This window comes from Ailuropoda melanoleuca, chromosome 6 (genome assembly GCF_002007445.2).
Source record: "Ailuropoda melanoleuca isolate Jingjing chromosome 6, ASM200744v2, whole genome shotgun sequence".
In the NCBI taxonomy this organism is placed as follows: domain Eukaryota; kingdom Metazoa; phylum Chordata; class Mammalia; order Carnivora; family Ursidae; genus Ailuropoda; species Ailuropoda melanoleuca.
This window is the reverse complement of record NC_048223.1, coordinates 104681553-104695287: the sequence shown is the minus strand read 5'-3', so window position 1 is coordinate 104695287 and position 13735 is coordinate 104681553. Positions and strand designations below refer to the sequence as shown.

The following is a 13735-nucleotide window of genomic DNA, read 5'->3' as shown; positions in this document are numbered from 1 at the left end:
GGCACTCACTCAATGTCTGTTGGTTGTTTTGTTCCTTCACTTGCTTAAGGGACATTGGGTGAGTACCTCTTAGGCCTACAGTGTCATGCTGAGCGTTAGGACGCCATAATCTGCCTTCAGGGCTTCTGTGCTAGTGGTGAGAGACAGGTTTAGCTCACCGAATACTCACAACAACCCCAAAGTGAGGTAGCTACTGTTATCCCCACCAGTAAGTGGAGATACGAGTAATATGGAGGCTTTTTCCAGACCCTCTGGCCTACCCACTGCCTTTCAAGATAAATACACAGTCAAGGCCCATGATCCATTCAAACAATAGCAGGCACCCACCCTCTCGAAGGTGTTTGATAAGGTACAGGAGGCCGCTGACTACCTCCTCTCCAAACCGCTTTAAAAAGCCCTTTATCCCAGATGAGGGCCATTTGGTACAGGCCTGCAGTGGTGGCAGTGATGTTTTGGTGACTGGTGGGCAGGTAATTCTCAGAGGAACATTCTGCCAGCATACATCCCGTCCCTCCCAGAGCCTTCTTGGAGTCGCTTCTGCTGCACTTACTGTGACGGCTGCATAAACGAGAGGTCCGGAGCCAGCCTGGAGTAGCGTGGTCTGAACAAGGGAAAAGTTCCACCACCTGGTCATTAACCCTGTGGTCAACATGTGCGTGTGCCTGCTGGGGTGGGGGGCACCCTCCACGTCCAAGCTTCTGGGTGGTGCTTGTTCCCCAAATCGGCAGCATCACCATGCTCCCCACCCCAAGAACAAGCACCCTCCCTAGAGAAGGGGCTGGAGTTTTAATGACGCCATATACCTCGGGAGTGAGCAGAAACTTTAGCCAGATAGCCACAGACTATTAAACTTGATTTGCTGACTGGGTTTTAGGTTGGCAAAGACCCTTGCACTGAGCCAGATGTATTTGTATTCTACCCTTGGCCACTAGGGATTTGCTTCTGGGGGTTGTGGGGACAGTCCCCAAGTGTAGCTGTTTGTGACCTCTTTGGTGTTTCAAACCCCATGGATTTTTCACTCAGTAGATCCACCAGTCAGTCATCATTTCACTGTGCCCTGCGGACTGGCACTGGCGACTGGCCCGGAGGCCAGGGCTGCTGGGGAAGACGTTTGCTGCCCTTACTGCTGGGAGGGACATACTCAGCTGTGTTAAATCAGCAGGGACACAGCGTGTGTTCAGTGCTGGGTTGTTCTGAGCCAACAGTTAGCAAATAAAGGCAGATATGATCACTGGCTAATTGTGGAAATCAGACTAGGGGCAAAAGGTGGACACAGGCCTGCCAGGCTAGTGGACCCAGGTCAGATGTTGGATTCTGGGGCTTTTTATCTGGGTACAGTCAAGATGAGTTTTGACACCATGGCCTTCACTGCTTACTGTGAGACTCAGTGGGCCCAGCGGGGAGGAAAGGGGGCATTGGCCCAGCCTTTACTGTCACCACTTGCACCGGGGGCAGAAGCCCAGGGGTCCTCTGCCTTGCCAGGTAGTTTGGACCTCAAGGATCAGTCTGGCCTGATTTGGAACTCATGTTCTACTCCTCCCCTCCCGGGGGTAAGACATAGTACATGGAACCCTTTGAGTAGAAGGTTAGAGCTGATTGGTACCTTAGACTGGCCGGTGTCATCTTCGCGGAGAACGCGGCATGATGACCTGCTCCTGCTGGAAGGCGGGGCAATGATCGTGTTCCCAGATGGAAACTCCCCTTTACTGGCTGTGTACATTTGGACTTATTTGGTCCCAAATGTTAAACATCACTCCATCTAGAAGATTTGGGGGAGTTGAAGAGCTGGGTCCTGAGGAGGTATTGTGACCTCAAGGGCCCTAAAAGGCAGTGACAGCCCCTTCCCCCCGCCCCAGGGAACAGTGTGCTGTATCCTGGCCAGAAGCACTGTATATGCATTAGAATAAGGCACCCCTTTTTTTATGTGTCTACAGCTTCCAGCCAAAAGTGCACAGTTTCAGGTGCAGCGTATAGGTGAGATGTCAGTCCCTACTTGATCCTTGGCTGGGCAGTTTTTGGGCAGTGAACAACTTGTACAACTGTATGCAATGGCCCTAGTCCTAGACACCTGATGGACTATGGTGTGAGCAGGTGAAGGAAGATTGTCATTGAGTTTCCGTTTGGCCTGGGGCCAGGGGCAGCTGGCAGGGGTCCAGAGAAAATAAGACTTTCCTTAGGAAAGGGAGCCACAGTGCCATGAAGATACACGTTTCTTCCACAGTCCCTAACTCCTTGCCTCTAACTGTACTTTTTGTCAGCACAGGGAGCAATAGGTATTTGCTGGCCCTTTCTAATTAAACATGGGGCAGGTCCTAGGCCTTCCTTTTTTTTTTTTTTTTTAAGATTTTATTTATTTATTTGACAGAGAGACAGCCAGCGAGAGAGGGAACACAAGCCAGGGGGAGTGGGAGAGGAAGAAGCAGGCTCCCAGCGGAAGAGCCCGATGTGGGACTCGATCCCGGAACGCCGGGATCACGCCCTAAGCCGAAGGCAGATGCTTAACGACTGTGCCACCCAGGCGCCCCAGGTCCTAGGCCTTCTAAGAATGGTTGGGCCATATCTTTGGGTCATTCTTTGGTTGTAGCCCAGGTCCGATTGTGGATGTCCTGCCGTAGGAACTGGGCTGGGCTTCACTCTCAGTGCCCTAGAGGTAAACCATGGGTCTGATTGGCATCCTGGCCGTTTTCTTGTTGAAAGGAGCAAGACTTGGAAACTGTGGAAGTGTTGGAATCTCAGACATTTCTGGGCCTGATGAGCTGTGTGGCTGGAAGGTGGTCTAGAGTGGGGGGGCTGGTCAGACAAGGCATCGTGCTGGGTGTCTGCTGAGAGTTTCCACAGTTGTGTCTGTGGTGGGGACCCTCCTAAGTAGAGGGTAAGTGGGGCAGGTGAACGTGAGACTCTGGAGCTGCCTCTCTGACAGAAACTGGACACAGTTGCTGGTCAACAGCAAGGCCTCCTAGATGCCTGCCATCTGCCTGAAATGGCCAGAAATGGGGGAAATAGAATCCATGGGTTTTTAAAATCCGGAGTAAGGGAAACTCCGCCCGGGAAACATAACCCCAAGTAAAGTGTATGGAAGCAGGATGTTTAATTGCAGACCTTTCTTGAGAACCAGCTGTGCGGTAATGTTATCTCGGCTGCTCCTGCAGCCAGCGGAGAATTTATCTGGGCCCCTGACGCAGGCCCGGTAAACAGAGCTGGCTTTCTCAGATGACCTCTGCCCTGGCCCCCTTCCCCTCCACCTGCTCTTTCTTGGGGGGTTTATCACTAGGGTTTCCAATGCTGGCAGGACCGGCTCCCAGATGCTTGAGAATCTTATGTGGGTGGGGGGTTGTATGGGTTGGGCTGGAATTTGGCATATCCATTGCTCATCTGGAACGATAATCTAGGATGTTCAAGGTTTGGAGGAAAGCAGACCAGCACTTGAAAGAGGCTGCCCAGATGAAAGAAAAGATCTGGAGACTGTCCTCAGACCTCTTGGCTTCTGTTTCCAGGGAGGTCTCTGATCATTTCCTTAATTCAGGATTTAGACCATTTGTCCAGGAGGGAGACTGGGGGGCCTCTGGTAAATCCTAAAAGTTTGGGAGAACCTGGGGTGAAAATTCATTTCCACGCCGTCGCACCTGAGTCATCTCATGCTCACCCAGAGCTTGGGAAGCGGGGTGCAAGCCTTTGCCCAAAAAGGAAAGAAATGTATTTTGAGGGGAAGCCATGGCCATGTTGCAGCCGGGTGGCTGTGGCCCGCAGGGATGACAGGGCAACTTCTGCTGCCCCGCCCTCTCGCTTTTCTCCAGAGGGTTGTCTTTGGTGTGGGTTCAGATCAAGCGTTAGACAGAGATGGTTCTCTGTGAAGGGAAAGGACTTTTGCAGGGGGCGGGGCGTGCTCTGGCTGTGTGCTGGTTAGCCCTAGCCTGGGCATTGGGAGGTCTGGGCTCCTGTCTCAGCTCTGGCACTAATGAGGTGAGCGCACCTGCCATGGTAACCAGCAAAGTGGGGACCCCAAGCTTGTGCCTGTTGAATAGAGGAGGAGTCTGAGGGTCTGAGAGACTAGGCCGAGTTCTCACAGCCAATTGAGACAGTCCTAAGAGTGAAACCCAGGTGTCACTGACTCCAGGGTGTGTGCCTCTTCTTGGTAAATCACCCTCCTGGGTCTGAGTTTCCGCCTCTGCAGATGGGGAGGCTCCCAGCCGCCGGAGGCTGTGAGCCTATAATTAATTCTCCCTGGGAGGTGAAGGGAAGCCCCTAATTACTGAAGAGGATGGAGCATGGGTCATGTTAAGCCCCAGTTAAGCCCTTCCTCCGGGTTCCGCTTGGTTGGCCGGGGAGAAAGGCTGCTGTCTGATGGCCCGCATGCTCTCTGCTGGGAGGGCGTAGCCGCTTGGGGCCCCTTTATAGTGTGTCCGCCCAGGCGGAGGTCAGGAAGGCAGCGCCTGGCCATGGACAGCATCTGCTCCCTGCCCGGGACCTGCGGGAAGGGGAGATGCAGGTGGGAGGGGAGATGTAGCCGGCAGGATTTGGGGGTCAAGGAGCCGGGAGGCAGCAGGGGGGATGGGATGGGTTATAACCCCGGTGAAAACCCCAGAGCGTCCAGCCACAGTCCATGAAGCCAGCTGTGTGTGAGGGTTTCCTCTGCATCTCTCTGGTTTTGTAGCATTCCTAACCACGGACTGCTGTCTGGGTCCCGAGTTCTGCCTCTTCCGCGCTCCAAATTGACATGACTCCCCCATGTTCCTCTAGGTCCATCCCCTATGCAAGAGGGACACAGACATTTCAGGTCACCCAGAGATTTATTAAGAAAGATGGCTTTCAGTCCTGATTAAGTAGTTTGATTTAAAGATCCACACTCTTAAATCTACATATAGGAAGATAGTCCAGTGTGGTTAAGAGCATGGTGATTGCACTTGGCTGGACCTGGGTTCAAGTCCTTTGCTCTGTATTTTACTAGCTGTGTGACCTTAGACAAGTTATCTAGCTTCTCCGAACCTCGGCTTTCCTGTACAGAACGGAGACAACAACGGTAGCTCCATCACAGATTGAAGGAGCTAATGCCTGTGAGACCTTCATGCTGTGCTTGCCTGAAGTGGCCATTACCTAAGTGGCTTCTGCCGTTAATTGTATGAGATATAGGTTTACGTATGCTCTAAAGCAAAGCACACCCCTGTCTATTATAATCATAGTCACTGGTTTATCTTGGCTTTGTGAAGATAGGGATGGCCTTTCACTTTAGGTTCTTTCTTATCAAGGTCACATAAAACATGTCATCAATACCCCATGTCAGGGTGCAGCTCTCGCTGTTCGCTTTGCTTTACGGCCTTCTCCTCGACTTCAGTTCACAGCGAGCACTGCCCTGAGCCAGGTGACTCTGTGAGGGGCTCGGGTGGGGGAGAAGGGGTGGAGGATTCATTTGCGTGGAGGTTAACTGAGTAGCCAGACGTAAATCCCCATAGCTCTGTGTGCAGAACCCTTGCTGTGGACTGAACGTGTGTGTCCCCCCACATTCGGAGGTCGGAGCCCAAATCCCCAGAGTGATATCTGAGGCGGGGCCTTTGGGAGGTGATTAGGTTTAGACGAGGCCACGAGGATGGAGCCCCAGTGGTGGAGCCCCAGTGGTGGGATGAGTGCGCTTAGAAGCCGAGGAGGAGACTAGAGCTCCCTCTCTTCACCACATCAGGATACAGCGACAGGGCAACCGCCTGCAAGTCGGGAAGTGGGTCTCGCCAGAAACCTTGATCTTGGACTTCCAGCCTCCGTAACTGTGAGAAGTAAATGTCTGTTGTTTAAGCCACCAAGTCAGTGGTATTTTGTTACAGCAGCTCGAACAGACTAAGACAGCCCTGCTCCAGGCATCCGGTGAATTCAGCTACCCTGAGGCCAAGGGATCTAAATGTCCCTCCTCTTTGCTCACATTCCTTCCTTCTCACAGTGGCTGAGACCCTTGGCTTCGCCGGCCATTTTCTTCTCACAGCTGGAGTCCCACCAGACCTACTGAATCCAAATCATTAGGCGGACGCCTGGAATCTGAGTTTTTATGAAGCCTGCCAGGAGATTCTGATGGGCGCCCTGGCAAGGGAACCACAGCTGTGGATGCAGCCGCTCGGTCTCTTATGAGGGAGGAAGCAAGGCAGGGGTCTCACTGTGTCTCAGTGCTGTCCCTTAACCCCAGAGAATCACAGCAGGCACCCAGGGGAAGTTCAGCAGAATAGCCCTGAGGAGGTCGAGGGGACCCCTCCCTCTCACTGAGCCCTCCTCAGGCGGATGTGCCTTTGGTGTGTGTTCTGGTGAAAGGGACAGAAATGGTGGGGGGAGTAGGCCAGATTGTGTGGCTGGGGACTTTCTCCTTCTCCAGCCAGCAGGCCTGCCAACCTCCTGGGCCAGGGAACCTTCCAGATTGGCTTGAGGCAGCAGCCACGGAGAGCCTGAGCCCCGGGAAGTGGGGTGACATTGGGAATGGGGTCCTGGAAATGCCTTCATTCCAGATAAGTTTACAACTCTTACATGTACGGACATCTGTCCTGCAAATCTGCCTCTCATCCAGAGGCTCCATTTGGTTATTCAGTGCAGCAAAATGTTTTCTGAACGCCCACTTGGCTCTGGGCCTGGCCCTGAGCTAAGACGTGGGGATACTGGGATGAATCGCGCATCTCTGAAATGCTTATGGTCACCTGACGTGCTTTTCAGGGTGGGTTCTGAGAATGAGCTGCAGCAGAAGTGGTTTGTTAAAAAGGAGAGTTGCCCGATTTCAGCAGTTGTACCACTCAAGTGGTGGGAGAGGGCGGGGGGGGGGGGGCAGACGGGAAGTCTCTGTACTTTCTGCTCAGTCTTGCTGTGAACCTAAAATTGCTGTATGAAAATTAAGGCTTTAAGGGGAGCCTGAGTGGCCCAGTCAGTTAAACATCTGCCTTCGGCTCAGGTCATGATCCCAGGGGCCTGGAATCGAGCCCCGTGTCAGATTCCCTGCTCAGCGAGGAGTCTGCTTATCCCTCTTCCCCTCTCCCCTGCTTGTGCTCTCTCTCTCTCTCAAATAAATAAATAAAATATTTTTTAAAAGCCCTTAAAAAACAAAATAAAATAAAATGTAGATGTTTGAGCCCTGAAACCCCAGATCTACTTACGGAGAATTTCAGAGAGTGGGGCGCAGCATCTGCAATTTGGGAAGACCTCTTGTAGGATCTCAGTCACTTACAAGTCTGAGAACCAGCGGAAAATTTTAACAACCCCAATGTATGTTCATTGTATAAAATACATATAAATGAAAAGAAGGAAATGAAAACCACTTGTAATCCTAATCTAAAATAATCATCTTTAGCAGTTTATTGAATATCCTTCTAGATATTTGTACACGCGTGTGTTTGTACACGTGTGTGTATGTGTATTTAAATAAATGTGTGTAGCATCTGTGTGGTACTTGACACTGTGCTGGGTCCTGAGGACGGAGGTAGGAATGGCCCTGGCCACGGGACACCCCCAGTTATGGTAAATGGCACAGCTTGAAGCTCGGCCTTCGTCACCTACTCATTTGCGCTTACCTTTTCCCACAGGTGTACATCATCAACGTGACCTGGTCCGACTCCACGTCCCAGACCATCTACCGGAGGTACAGCAAGTTCTTTGACCTGCAGGTGAGTTGGTCTGAGTTCAGATGGTACCCAGTTTCACCTGCAGCAGCCCGAGTCTCTGGTGACCTGGCCTCTCTCGTGTCCTCACTCATCTGGAGATCCCCTGTCAGAGCTCTCAGGGTCAGTGTCTTGGTCAGAGCAGAGGGACCAACGAGGAACCCTCACTTGTCTAGCTGGGCTTGGCTCAGTCTTGAATATTGCAAGAAGACGCCAGGCTTTGTTGGCTTCCTCCGTTGGTCTTAACAGTCAAGCTTTGTCACCCTCCTTTGCCTGGGGTAGGAAACCGGGGTGGAGAGGCAGGAAGATGGCCGTGGGTGCTGTGTGCATGAGCAGACATGTATCTGTAAACATCCAGGGTGAGACACAAGCCACCACGTCATTGCAGGCAAAGAAAAGCAAACACACGGGAGAGACAGAAACAGAAAATAAGCAGTTTCTTGAACTACAGACACAAACTGGGCATACCACTGTGTCTGTCTGCCGAGTAAGGCTCTCGCCGCCCTGTGTGTGTACGCGCGTGGTGTGTGCGACTCTCTAACATACACAGGCGTGTTCACACAGCTCCTCCTGCAGACGCGTCCCTTGGTGCCAGCTAACTTAGTTAGACCTCTTTGGGTTACAAGGGATAGTTTTACAGTCCTACTGGCTCAGACAAATAGGAGACTTGGTTGGAAGAAGATACCAGCGATGGTCATGCAATTGGCCAGATGGTGAAGAAGAGAGTGAGACAGTGGGCTCCAGGAGCACCTGAAAATACAGCTGCTCTGTGTGTGTGTCCACTCTCTGCTTCTCCCTGGGGAGTGTCCTCAGATTTCTGAGGAACTTGGCTGTCAATGGCTCCTGAATTTCATATCTATTGGTTCCCAACACCAGAGAGATTGACTGTCCTAGTTTCAATTTGAAAAATCCCAGGGAAGACTTGGATTGGCCTGATTTGGGTCAGGTGCCCTCTCTGGACCAATCAGTGTGGCCCAGGGTAGAGGGTCACAGACATGATCAGCAGGGGGCCTAGGCCTCCATATCAGAGTCAGGTACCAGATGAGGCGGAATCACCGTGAGTTGGACAGAAACCCTTCCAGTACCAGAAAGGGAAAACTGAGGGGTTCTAGATTTTTCCTTAGAGCTATAAGCTTGGTGTTGGCCAGTAAAAACACAAAGAAGAGACACACACTCCTGGCCCTCACAACCGAGGTCCACTCCTTCATTTGTAGGCTTTTGGTGATGAGTCATCTTGGAGAGGCCAGGCCTGCATGTTTGCCCCTAAGTACCTGACTTTATCCCATTGTCCTTATCACTCTACTTATGAGATGAGCCAAAGATGAGCCAGCTTCCTGTATTCCAGTAAATCCTGTCTTAATCCAACAATATGGGGTGGAAAGCCATTCCTTACCTTCCTGCCTCTTCCTCTCCTCACCTCCCCCATTCCTGTCCAGTCTCCTTGGGTCCTTTCTGGTATAAACTGGTGGGATTTGCTGATACCCCATCAATGGGTGTAGTGTGCTGGACAGGAAATGATAAGTTAGTTGGGGAGAGGGAACCCTGAAAGGACTCATTGATGAGCCAGAGAGGGTCTGCGAGCCAGCGGAAACTCTCAAATCAGAGCTTTTCTTCCCCCGCTTCTGTTCTGTTCCCTCACCCCCTCGCTGGTTACAGAACCTCACAAGAAAGGAATGCTGCTCCCCCCACTTCTTCCTTGCCTGGAGGGCTTATTTCCTGTGTGTTGGGACACACGGCATGGAGCGTCTTGTGCGATGTGCTGGCTCTCACCGTGAGCATGGCCAGGCCCGTCCGCATGGGTCATCCCCACCCTGTAGATGCAGTCTGGAAAGGGGTTGGGATAGTTCTTCGGAATTTAACCTTTGAGCCAAGCATAGCATCTTTGTGAACCCATTTTACAGAACTTGTGACATGATGACTTTCAATGGCATTCACTTTGGAAAGCCTTTCTTATTTACCGGGGTCACTGATTTTAATATGGCGGCTCCTACAGAGGAAGAATGAGAGGCATTGCTAACTGCCTCTGGTCCCTGGGGCCCTCGCAACTGGCCTTTCTGAGTGTCGAGGTGAGAGAGTGGCTTAGAGGTTAGGCACTGGGGACGCATTGCTAGGAACAGTTACTGGCTCTGCCCCACTGTGTAACTCTGGAAACGGGCCTTAACTTCTTAGGTTCTGTTTTCCCATCTGTGGAACGAAGATCTGAATAGTACCCACCCAGGAGGGTTGTTGTGAGGTTTACATGAGCAAATCTATATGAGATCCTTGGGAATGGACCATCTCATGCACACACCAGGGCAACCGGCCCTGAGGGGGCGGCAAGTGGGGGGAGGCAGGAGCGGAAGGACTGGTGCTTGGAGGAGAGATAGTGTCTCTTTGATGTGACCCATGGCATGAATGAGTCCTCTGGTGAAGCATGGGGGAACTTACTCATGGCGTTGGGGAAGAGAATCCTCAGATAAGCCGGTAACTGCGCGTTCTACACTTATCTGAAGCCTTAGGACTTTACAGAGCTGGTCATTTATCTCCCTATTCCCGCCTCTCCCCTGTGCCACCCACACTCCTTACTTACTGGCTACCTGTTCCCTTTGAGGCCCTGGAGTAGGGCCACCAGATAAAATAGGAGATGTCTAATTAATTTTGGATTTCAGATAAATAATAATGATTAGTATTATTTTTTACTATTAATGTGTCCCAAATATTGCATGGGATATACTTATGCTAAAAATGTGACTCATTGTTTATCTGAAATTCATATTTTATGGTGTGTCCTCTATTTTCACTTGCTGAACCTGGCAGCCTTACCCTGGCTGTGAGTGTGTGGGTGGACATATAAAGATGAATAGGCCATGCTGGCTCAGGGTAAGAGTGGACTGGCCTCCAGCACATTTGCGTTTCTGCAGCCTGAGGAATGCTAGGTTGAGAAGGACAAGGTCCCTTCCTTCGAGAAGTCTGGTGGGGGACGTAGACTTTGAAGCAATGAAGTCCACTGGAGATGAAATAGACACTAGATTGAGGGACAAGCAACATGCTATGGCTGGAGAGGAAGGAAGAGCATTCCTCTTGGGAGGGGGGAACAGAAAAGATGCCTGTACGGTTCTGACTGGGGCAGCAGCCTGGAGTGATACAGCCCCACACCCCCATGCCAGTTTGGGGGCTTTGGTTGTTTTTTGAGAATTACAGTTATTGGGGTAAAGGATTCCCTAATTTGTTTGTTAATTTGTTTATTCATTTATGCTTGCATGCCTTCCTCCTTCTCTCCATCAGTCATCGTCTGTCCGTCCATCCATCGACCCACGTACCCACCCCTCAGTCTATCTAGTCTAAGTGCTTATCCTCCATGTACCAGGCAGTATGTCAGTCTGTGCGGATTTACTGATGAGCAGAAGCAGATCTGGTTACTGCTTAATTTAATGGGACTTATTCTTTAGTGAAATAAGATGGGTTTTAGTTAAAAAAATTATATATATATATATATATATGGGATGCCTAGGTGGCTCAGTCAGGCGTCTGCCTTCCACTCAGGTCATGATCTCAGGGTCCTGGGATTGAGCTCCGAATCAGGTCCTTGCACAGGGGGGAGCCTGCTTCTCCCTCTCCCTCTGCCCCTCCCCCTGCTTGTGCGCTCCCTCCCTCCCTGCCTCCCTCCCTCCCTCTCTTTCTGACAAATACATAAAATCTTTAAAAAATTATGTATATATAATTTTATACTATTTCAAGTGCTACAGAGAAAAGTACCAGAGAGATACTGCAGAGAAACCTTATACTCTGGGATCAAAGCAGGCTTCCCTGAAGAAGACAGCGGTATCTGACAGATCAAGGAGTTATTTTCTCTCATTTTCTTGAGATCAGGGATTCTTTTGTGCTTCTAATGAAAGCAAAAGACTCTCTCCCCAGACAAAGGCATGAATGTACATATATAATTTTAATAACTGTTTTGGTCATTCATACCCCCCCCCCCCAAATCCTTCCAAGGGCACCAAGATAAGTCCGTCTACTCTGCTCCTGACCTTCTTCTCTTCCCGTATCTTCAGCTTTTGGCCCCAGCAGTTCTGCATCCTCCACACGCGAGGGGTTGTCCACTGAACATGAACATGGCCCCTCTTTCTACCCACTGGGAAGCACGGGAAGGAGGCTTCACACCTGTGCTCGCCACTAGCCACATGCAGCTTTTTACATTTACATTTAAACTAATTAAAAATTAATTTACTAATTAATTTACTAAATGAAGTTGAATTAATTTTAAGAATGAAATCAATTGACTCTGTGGCCATACTTGCCCCACGGTGCGGGCTCCATGTCTGTGGTGTTTGGTGGCTGCACCCTGAGCAGAAACAGAACGTCTGCATCATGACTGTGCTGCCTTAGACCGTCTGGGACACACATCAGGCTAGATCTGGCATTATGCCCGCCCCAGAGGGCCCTGCCACCCTCCCAGACCCTCCCCCATTGCCCTCTAAAATCTTTAGGGCCCCCGCAGGAGGAAGGAGACTATGTTCCACCATGATCGGCCCGATCAATAGAGCAATTCAATTCAACAGCTATTCCAAACACTTCTGGAAACCAGGTCAGTTGCTAGAGAGGGCTTCTAAGGGCATTTCGGACGTTAAGTTGGGAACAGGGAGAAGAGAGGCTCTTGGTCACCAAGTGGAAATTGATTTCTTCTAAAAATAATCCACCACTCCGCCTATCTGACCAGGAAAGGGACGTGTCCCCGAGGGGCTGTCTGAGACAAGGCCTGATGGGGAGGCCCGTGTGGCTGTAAAGGGCTTGGATTACTTGGGGGTACAGTTAAGGGGAGAAGGAGGACGGTAAAGGGCCACAGATGCTCTTATGTTGCCTTCTCACTGGCACTGGCCCACCTTTCCAGCCTCTGTAAATGTCCTTGCACAACTCCTTCACTGTTAGGGAGCCCTCCCCCCCCCGGGGCAGGACCGGAAGGCTCTCTGAAGGCCCGGCTCCACCGAACCTCGTGTCACAATCCGACCTACAAGGCGGTGGGCTGCGGTTAATTGCTCTGCAAACATTGGCTCTGTGCTGCTGCTGGCCCTTTGGTCTGAACTCCGGCCAGGGAGTGCAGAGGGTCAATATTTGATGAGAGCCAGGAGAGGCCCTTCGGCGTCCCCCACGCTGCTTGCAAGATGGAGTTAAGGAGGTTGTTCAGGACTGCTCATGGGCTCTAAAGGATTTAACTTGTTTTGGAGAGCTTTAATCTCTCTTCCTTATTCATCTCTTCAGACTTTCCACCCACCTACCCCACCCAGGGTCACACTCACTTTCTAGCTCTCAAATAGCTGGCCTAACATGGATGAACAAGCCTGTAATCCCCGAATCATTCGTGACTGGCCTTGGGACGGGTGTGTATGTGTGTGGGGGCGTGTTCTGAAGTCATTTCTAGTACATATGGGATCATTGTGTTTTTAGGAGGAGAATTCTATTCCGGGCCCCTCACTTTGCAGGTCAGCATCTGTGTTCATCTTTCTACTTATTAGATTTATAATTTGGTTTAGTTTTTGTTTCGTTCAGCTTCATTTAGCGTGGTTCATAGCTTTGCTTTCATTTGGTTTGATGTTCAGAGCACACCTCAGCTGAGGTCAAACTAGGGGGTCCTGAAGTGCGCCAGGGACCAACCTGAGAGCAGAAAAGGGGAGGGGAGAAGTGTCTCTCCTGCAGGCTCTGTCTTTTAATCATTAAGGGAAGCTCTGTGTTGTTTGAAGTCGTTGACCCCAGAGTAAAGGCAAGGGGGGTAGTGCCCAAAGCCTGGGGAGGGAACTTGCCAAGTTCTAAGAACGGTTTCATTCCAAGGACCGTAGAGCGTTCCAGAGCCTGGCATGGCAGGGCAAGCTCCTGCAGCGTGGTGAGCTGTGGATCATTGTGATTGTTCACACATCCTGGACAGAGGACAACATTGGCCTTGACTGAGGTAATGATTTAGTCCCCAGTCCCAGAAACGCATGGAGAACCTCATGTTGTTTGCCATGGCAACAGTGGGAAACACCGTGACAGAGGGTCGCTAAGTAAACGGTGGTATTCTCATTGCACTTTGGACAACAGTCAAAACAAATGAGATTGATCTCAAGTCCATGGATGGATCTCCAAGAAATGTTAATGAATGACCACTGCAG

General features: G+C 50.9%; 1 protein-coding gene across 3 annotated transcripts in view; it reads left to right on the top strand.

Annotated features, from left to right (window-relative positions):
• SH3PXD2A (SH3 and PX domains 2A) overlaps positions 1-13735 on the top strand; it is a 232944-nt gene that overhangs the window by 43399 nt on the left and 175810 nt on the right. For all 3 annotated transcript variants that reach the window (XM_034663218.1, XM_034663217.1, XM_034663219.1), the window contains exon 2: positions 7539-7619. In XM_034663218.1, coding sequence (XP_034519109.1) covers positions 7539-7619 — 81 coding nt within the window. The remainder of the gene's footprint in view (positions 1-7538; positions 7620-13735) is intronic.